This window comes from Pecten maximus, chromosome 5 (genome assembly GCF_902652985.1).
Source record: "Pecten maximus chromosome 5, xPecMax1.1, whole genome shotgun sequence".
Classification (NCBI taxonomy): domain Eukaryota; kingdom Metazoa; phylum Mollusca; class Bivalvia; order Pectinida; family Pectinidae; genus Pecten; species Pecten maximus.
This window is the reverse complement of record NC_047019.1, coordinates 1,281,088-1,289,789: the sequence shown is the minus strand read 5'-3', so window position 1 is coordinate 1,289,789 and position 8,702 is coordinate 1,281,088. Positions and strand designations below refer to the sequence as shown.

Below are 8,702 nucleotides of genomic sequence, written 5' to 3'. Positions count from 1 at the left end.
TATTTGAATTATTTAATCGCAAGAAATATTACCAACCGGGTTATGGTCGTTAGTCCCTAGTATACTGTGCGTTTAAGGAACGACAACTCTCGCTAGAGATTGCATAATATACAATCCAGTTACCTCCCTTCCCATGTAAACGCGATAAACGCATTTCTTTTCCTATTTCAATGTATCCGAAAGTCATTAGGCTAGTTAAATTATACCAACTTCAACTGTTTGTCAAATAATGAGAGCTGTAATATCTCTCTTCCTTAACCCTCCTCTGGTATAACCGTTTGTCTCCCTTGATCAATACCATAATCGTTAACCGTTTGTCTTTGATCAATAATCGTTAACCGTTTGTCTTTGATCAATCATCGTTAACCGTTTGTCTTTGATCAATCATCGTTAACCGTTTGTCTTTGATCAATCATCGTTAACCGTTTGTCTCCTTTGATCAATCATCGTTAACCGTTTGTCTTTGATCAATAATCGTTAACCGTTTGTCTTTGATCAATCATCGTTAACCGTTTGTCTTTGATCAATCATCGTTAACCGTTTGTCTCCTTTGATCAATCATCGTTAACCGTTTGTCTTTGATCAATAATCGTTAACCGTTTGTCTTTGATCAATCATCGTTAACCGTTTGTCTTTGATCAATCATCGTTAACCGTTTGTCTTTGATCAATCATCGTTAACCGTTTGTCTCCCCTGATCAGCCAGATCAGCCATCATTAACCGTTTGTCTCCTTTGATCAATAATCGTTAACCATTCGTCTCCTTTGATCAATCATCGTTCACTGTTTGTCTCCTTTGATCAATTCGTTAACCATTCGTCTCCTCTGATCAACCCTCGTTAACCATTCGTCTCTTTCATTCAATCATCGTTAACCATTTGTCTCCTTTGATCAATCATCGTTAACCATTCATCATTTTTCTACCTTTCAAATTGAGATGATTTTTCAATATTTCCACATTCTTGACAAGAAAGAAAGACAAAAACATTCATTTTTATTCTTGAGTCTTTAATGATATATATAGAGCAATATATTATTTAACTTTCATTCACATGATTGTGTTTTGTTTATTTACAATTATGCCCCACGGTCTAACAAGGAGGATCTTCCTTGATAAAAAAATACATTAAAAATTTGGCTTACATCATGGTTTTTACCCACAACCAAAGTAGCGAAGGTTTTTACTTTCTATCAGTAACCTGAACAATGATAACAGCCTCATAGCAATCATCACTGTCTGTAATATGTAACGCATCTAATATGTAAACATTCATGATTGGTGATGAAAAGACTCCTCGAAAAATATATGGAAAAAATTCTGGATGCAGAGGAAAAATTGTGTTATCCTATTGTGCGCGTTACATGTTACAGACAGTGAAATTACCATTTATATACAGATATGACTAGTGACGAACATTGTTATGAAGAATAAAACTACAGCTACATGAATAAATAAAAGGATGAGAAAGGCGGGGTAGATGAATATTCTACAAACGCCACGTGAAATGCACTCTTGCCGACTTGCCAAGAAATCCATATATTCCTTTCATGGATTCTAAAAAATAAATTGCAACAATATATATATATATATATGTTTACTGTTAACATATACAAATAATAAACAAACAAGCACTTGCAAAATACTTATCTGCAAGGAATAAACAAGAGAAAAAAATCAGAAATCTTCTTGTGTGATATAGTGGCATGGGAGATATCTATATGGGATCGCAGCTTATATTCAACACGATTCCATTTTATCTGTATTCAGGTTCATTTCTGGTTTTCACATCTTTCATATACAATTTCACCAATAACAACTGTCTTATTATCACAGTCACTTCTTCACAAAACGTCTTCGTCAACAAGATAAAATTTCTTAACGGGAAAATAATAATGAAAGGCTCATTTGAACAAATTCTCCGATAACAAAAATAACCAAAGAACAGAGACTTGGTTACTCATAGGCATCAAAATGATTCTTTTTTAACGAAAAAAAAAAATATTATGGAACAGAAATTCCAACTTCAGTCAAAAAACCGTTATAACAATGAAAACAAGGATAGTGGCAGTGCCTGTCTGAACTACCTTTAAAGGTGTTTTTAAAATATTGTAATCTAAAGATTAACCAACAACCTGCACAGAAAATTTCTGAATTTTACATAAACAAGATCATCACAAAAAAAAAAAAACATGTATATATTTATCGGAACAGGCAGCCACTTTTAATTAGCATGCGAACGATTTAAAAATTGCTCTTATATGGTAGCAAAGCTGCTCATTGTTTATGATGAGATTTTCTACAAGGAAAATCTAAATATACTGACCAATCCGTTTGCTTCTGTATAACAGCATACCATGGATTATGGCAGTTTTGATTGTATCGGCCTGATGTATTCAAAATAACAGATTACCATATGTGATTCAGTTTTCAAAATTTACACCAGTTTGATTTTTTTTTTTTCACTTTACATTCTTGAATTTATTACACTAAAAGAATTTCATATGGGGCATTTCGTGGAATGAATAGAGATTCAAGTAAACAATTATGGATCATGTATTTAGTTGTCGCAAAGCACCATTAAAATTTACACGAACATGAAGACATTCCTATATTCAATCAAACTTGTTGTCAAGGTGCATCAGTTAGGCATCTCCATAGCAACGTGTACACATTCAATATTTTTTAATTTTTTAATTTTTTTCTTTAAATTTTTTTTTTTTATAAAAAAAAATATGTACGAGACAAAACGTGGACAATTTTTTCATACATGACTTGTGTATGGTCAAGTTTCAAGGGACATAATTCTTTGTAAGTGACAAGATGGAACGAGACAATGATGATTAGAGAAGAGATCAGAAAAGAGAAAAAAAAGGCCATGTAATTTAAAGGGTCTTGAAAGAAACTTTGATGATTTACATGTTTGGGCAATGAATGACAAAGACATGAAAAATGGAGTGATGTATATGTGTCAGAATTGGTCCGTCAACTTAAAAGTTCCCAAAATGACATAGAATAACAATAAAAAAAAATAAGCAGCTGAAAATTTCATTTTCAGTTACTGAATAATAATAACATTGAGTCCACATTCTTTTCAAGAATTATACTGTACATACACCCATGGTGATATGGTATGACGAGATCGTCCGGTACATACACCCATGGTGATATGGTATGACGAGATCGTCCGGTACATACACCCATGGCGATACGGTCAGACGAGGTCGTCCGGTACATACACCCATGGTGATACCGTCAGACGAGGTCGTCCGGTACATACACCCATGGTGATACGGTCAGACGAGGTCGTCCGATATCCCCAGTTATTATCATATTAAGAGAAGCACTAGTTAGTTCTACACATTTCCCCTCAACAACGTCCTTCGGCGTCCAAAAACGTCCTTCCTCATAAATACACACATTGGTGTCCATATGGCTTTTGTATATTGCCAATTAAAATCTCACATCAATTCACCTTAAGTATGTTTGGATTCTATTTGTAAAATCATTTGTCATTCCAAATCTCTTTAAACAGGTCAGTGACTTGGTTTTCCCCTCTTTTTTTGAAGTTTTCTGGTTACAGGGAGTTTTCCATCATCTAGGATGTCTCCACGATGTTTTCGACCTGCGAATGGAACCCCGCCGTTGCTTGGATATCCGGATGGAGCAGGGCTTGGTCCTGGTTTTTCTCCGTATTGTTTGGTTGGTGGACACGATGATCCACAGTCACGAACTCCACGACCTTTGACTCTTCATTGGACGTCATATCCACGAGTGCTGGGTTCGTCACCATGATCTCCCTTTTTTCGTGTACGTCCTCCTGCGGTTCAGGGTCCCGCATGGCATGTGGAGCGTACGGTTCATACCATGTTGAATCTTCGCTTTCTTCACGCAAAGATAATAGCACTCTTGATTTCACTGAAAACAAAAATGGTTTCATTAGTCAAGAAATTATACGAAAAATTGAGAGAAAATATTTAAATCAACATTTCAGAAAACTAAAAAAAAGCAGGTAAACCTTAAAATACAAATATGGATGTTTATCTGATGTCAAGTTTTGAGATATTCATTAAATTTTAATCTTGTCTCCATTAAGTCTTCCCAAAACATCATCGGAAAGAAACACCATCGCATGTCGCCGAGTCGACACTTACTATTAGGAGTGGAGTAAGCGTCCACCTTGGCATCCTGCAATGGAGGCCCCATCCTCGGAGATGGTTGCATCATGCGAGGATTACCGAAGAAAGCCGCTGTGTGCATGGCACGAGAACCAGAAGAATAGCCCACATTTAAAGAGGAAGGGTTCCATCCACCAAGGAACACCGCGAAACATAGAACCAACACCTGCCAAAAACAAACATGCAAGCATTTAGCCAAAACAACCTACCAACCCTACTAAAAAAATATTTTCACTTTATTTTCACTTTATTCAATAATAGTAAAAATTATCAAAGAAAAATTCTGTAATATTCCTACATTGTATGTAAAAATCATAGCCAAAGAAAATCTCAAACTTAAGACTTCGTTTATTTCAGAAATACTTATTAATGGAAAAATTTAAAGAAATGTATAATGGTGAAAAAACTTTTTTGTTTTCAAAATCAATAACACATTCACACCATTTTCTTTCAGGCATTTTTGGTATGTTTAACTATAATATTGAAGGATCCTGTGTGTATAACGCATATGAATGTTTGAACATTTATAAATATATACTTCTAATGGTTTAATCTTATTTCACTTTTTTTTAATTTACTCCATCTTGAAAAAAATACATACTATCAAACTTCAAAATGTCAAAAGTTATATTTATGTTGTTTTTTTGGTTTTTTTTTCTCTTAATTTCCATTAAATCATTGACGGTAGAAGGCTTAACTAAATGTGCTTACAGTGTTCAAAGTTTGCTATAACAATGAAAGATTTTGAGTTGAAATTACTGCGGAATAGAATTTTTTTTAATTTTCTTTTTCAGATATTTTTTTCACATTGCCATCAGTCAACTCAAAATCTTTCTACCTCATGAGTTGAAATAAAACCAATCAGAAAATCTGTGGTTTTTTTTGGTTGTGGTACTTCCCATACACAAAATCTAACGCCTCAAATAATTTTTTAGATTTTCTGTATAGAATGCATCCACTTGAAGCATTGAATGGGTGATACAAAACTTCCTAAATATTTTGAGAATTGGGAAAGCTCGATTTAGGAAGTTTTATCATTCCAGACACCTGATTGGTTAAATTTCAACTCAGTATTTCACCAACAAACATGCAGTTAATGTGAGTTATCTCCCTTGTGTGACTCTTACCATCAATACGGTGCCCCCAGTCTGGGAGGTCGCCGGGCGCGCCACCTTGCCGACCAGCGACTGTAACTTGTGTAGTTGGCCTAGTAAGGACTGGTTGTTATGTTCTAGTGAATTGACTTTCTTTTTCAGATCATTATTTTCCTGAGAAAATGCTTCAACTCGTTTTTCAAGCTGTTCTAAATATTCTTTTTTCTTTCGTCTGCTTTCTTGTGCTGAAATCTGTAAAAGAAAATAATTAGTCAGTAACACAATTTACATAAAGTCATGATTGTAATTTATCTTTTATGAAAAATCATTCAAAGAAAATTATCTTTGATATAGAAAATCACAAGCCAAGATTGTTTCTCTTCAAGGAAACATGAACAACCTATCAAAATATATTTACTAAACACGAACAACCTATCAAAATATATTTACTAAACACGAACAACCTATCAAAATATATTTACTCATCAATTCTTACTTTGTTTTTAATTTTCCGTCTGATTTTCTTTAAATTTTTCTCTTCCTGTTTAGTGAGGGGAAGTTTGCCGGGTATCGGATAGCCCTCCGATACGAGAGTTCTCTTCTCTTCTTCTGTTAGTAGCAATATTCCTGACTGTGGAATCTGTAAATGTAAGGATCTAGTTGTCAACGTACATCAAGTAAAATCTTTCTGGAGGTGTACATGCTCATTACCTTTCTCACTGACAAAACTTTAACTTGAATGTTAAAACTTTCCTCCAAAAAATTTCCAAAATTTCATCTGTAGACAGGAGACAGTACAGTTTAGGTGTAAAATTCTCTCGTTTGAAAACATTTAACAGTTGTGACATCTCTGTAAACTTACAGGGTTTGTAAATATAGGTTGGGAAAATGATTTCGATGAAGGTGAGGGATGTCTGGCATATGGCAGCTGACGGACCGGACTAGAGGGTGCTGAGCGCGACGGACTAAGACTTCCGTCGCTGTCGCTGGAGGCGCTACTAGGGGGCGTTGGTGGCATCATCAGGGAGTCCATATTTACTGCAAAAAAAATCGTTAAAAAATACTTAGGACTCTTTATCGGTAAAACATACATTTATTTAAATTGAAACATTTGTGTGAGAACACAAGAAATACAAAAACATTCGTCTCTACATCACCAAAATTACTCTCTTTGTCGCTTTAACTGTAAAATACAATTCTCCAATATTCAAAAAAATTTACAATTTATTTCTACATTTTATTCAATTTCAAGAAAACTAATTGCGCTCTACCTGTTTGCTCCATCTGATTATCGAGGAGTTCAAATGGCTCTGCTTTGATGGTGACTGTGGGCGCGAGGACTGATTGAGCTGCCTGTGTGATGACAGGCGTCGCCGAACCAGTCGTATATTGGATCTTCGACGCCGATGAGGATGTAGTTGCAAGTATAATCGTTGGTTGCCGAGTCGTCGTCGAGGTTCGGGTTGTCATGGTCGTTACCGTGGTGAGCATTGGGTCAGCAATCTCGAGGGGCTCAGACTTGAGTGGCGATATGGACTGGCTTGTGGCTACTGTAGAGAAACTGGGAGTTTTACTACTGCTGAGGTCTAAAGCCTGTGTTGTACTGAAGAAGGTCGAGTCCAAGTCTGAATAACAAAAGAAGAAATTACAATACAAACTTAGAAATGACGATATTGTATTATTCTTTATGGTAGGAGTAAACTCTGTTATCTTAATCATTGTGTACATATATGCCATTTGACTACCCTTCACTATCGCAGTTCAGTTTAAACAGTAACAAATCCATGTCCTGTAAATAAACTCATCTTTATAGTAAACATTGATGTGTTGATCTTCACAGTATATTGATATAATAATCACTTTAAGATTTAACTTACAAAATAAAAATATATCTTAAACTCAACTCCAAACAAACAGAATGCCTTATAGACATTAATCATTTTATTGATAATTACACTTTTAAACTTTAGTCATTTTATTGATAATTACACTTTTAAACTTTAGTCATTTTATTGATAATTACACTTTTAAACTTTAGTCATTTTATTGATAATTACACTTTTAAACTTTAGTCATTTTATTGATAATTATACCTTTAAACTTTAATCATTTTATTGATAATTACACCTTTAAACTTTAATCATTTTATTGATAATTAAACCTTTACTGCAATTTTTAAAAGTAAACAATAAGTGTAGTGTATTGTGTACAATGTGTTTAAAATAATGTCATAATAAAGTACAGAATAACTTCATGGATTAAATCTGTCAAACAAACTAGTATATATGCAAGTCTTTAACAAATATCTCAAAACATGCCGGCTCAGAAATGAGAAATTTTAAGTAACATCCCCCCCCCCCCCCCACCCAACAAAATATCAATGTTTAGACTCACTTGTGAAGAGGACATCCTATGATAATATCATACATTTACTAAATTGATTTAACATGACCTGGGGTTGTCTAATACAACACTCTCTATCACTCTATCAGATGGACTCAAATGTATTTCACGTCAATGTTGATTGTGACAAATATATTAACGTCAGCAATTCTTATACTTGTATAGTGTATACGTCTTCTATGTCCTCACAAATAAACACTCGATACATGAATGGTAAAGGTACGTAACCGATAGCCGAGAGGTACCCGTTCAATTACTTTCATTCTTGTTTAAAATCCAGACAACTGGAATCAATATCACTTTAACTTAGACTGAAAGGACTGTCTTTATCAGATAGCCGGATTTAAAATCCATGTTCAAACTTGGTCATAAATCTTGTTCAATTATTGAAAGTTCAATTCTAGAGGTCTTTTAAGGTTACTGTCATTGATAGAAAAGTTTTCTGTTTATTTTATCTATATTTTTCTTTCTTTTTGATTTATTTATTTTTTGAAATAAAAAAAAATAATTATTCCAATTTTGAATTGGGAAACCAATGGAAATTGATAATTTGATTATTGAAAGAAACGGCAGGTCATTTGTCCCATTTGTTTGACAATATCCTGCTTTTTATCAATGAGGTTTTTCCATATAACTGACTGATTTAAGGAAGTAGAGACTTCCTGTTGTGAAACCTCTGTACATACAAGTCTAGATGGACATTAAAGGTCAAAGGTCACCAAAACTTGAATTAATTAAACAATCAGATAATCATACGGTATTTCGTAAATACAACTTAGGTATGTTTCTAGTGGACGGATTTTGATATTGATACAATAACTGGTCACGTACAAAACTATGTTAGGCATATATGTCGTTCGGACAGATGTAAATGGGTTTATTTTTATTTTACAACAATTGCGAAACAACTTACATGTATAATATATTCATCCATACAGATGACTTTGTTTATGCAGTACAAAAACATTTTATGACCAGTAATATTTATAAGGAGATATTTTATGTCCTAAATATGTTTTATTCATCGTCT

General features: G+C 33.9%; 1 protein-coding gene across 1 annotated transcript in view; it reads right to left on the bottom strand.

Annotated features, from left to right (window-relative positions):
- Positions 1-990: 990 nt before the first annotated feature.
- The window catches only part of LOC117326793 (cyclic AMP-responsive element-binding protein 3-like protein 2), a 28,319-nt gene continuing 20,607 nt past the window's right edge, over positions 991-8,702 (bottom strand). The window contains exons 3-8 of the mRNA XM_033883518.1: positions 6,541-6,894; positions 6,132-6,307; positions 5,766-5,909; positions 5,303-5,521; positions 4,152-4,341; positions 991-3,915 (exon numbers count right to left, since the gene is read on the bottom strand). Of these exons, the coding sequence (XP_033739409.1) occupies positions 3,596-3,915; positions 4,152-4,341; positions 5,303-5,521; positions 5,766-5,909; positions 6,132-6,307; positions 6,541-6,894 (1,403 nt within the window). The 3' untranslated portion in view covers positions 991-3,595. The remainder of the gene's footprint in view (positions 3,916-4,151; positions 4,342-5,302; positions 5,522-5,765; positions 5,910-6,131; positions 6,308-6,540; positions 6,895-8,702) is intronic.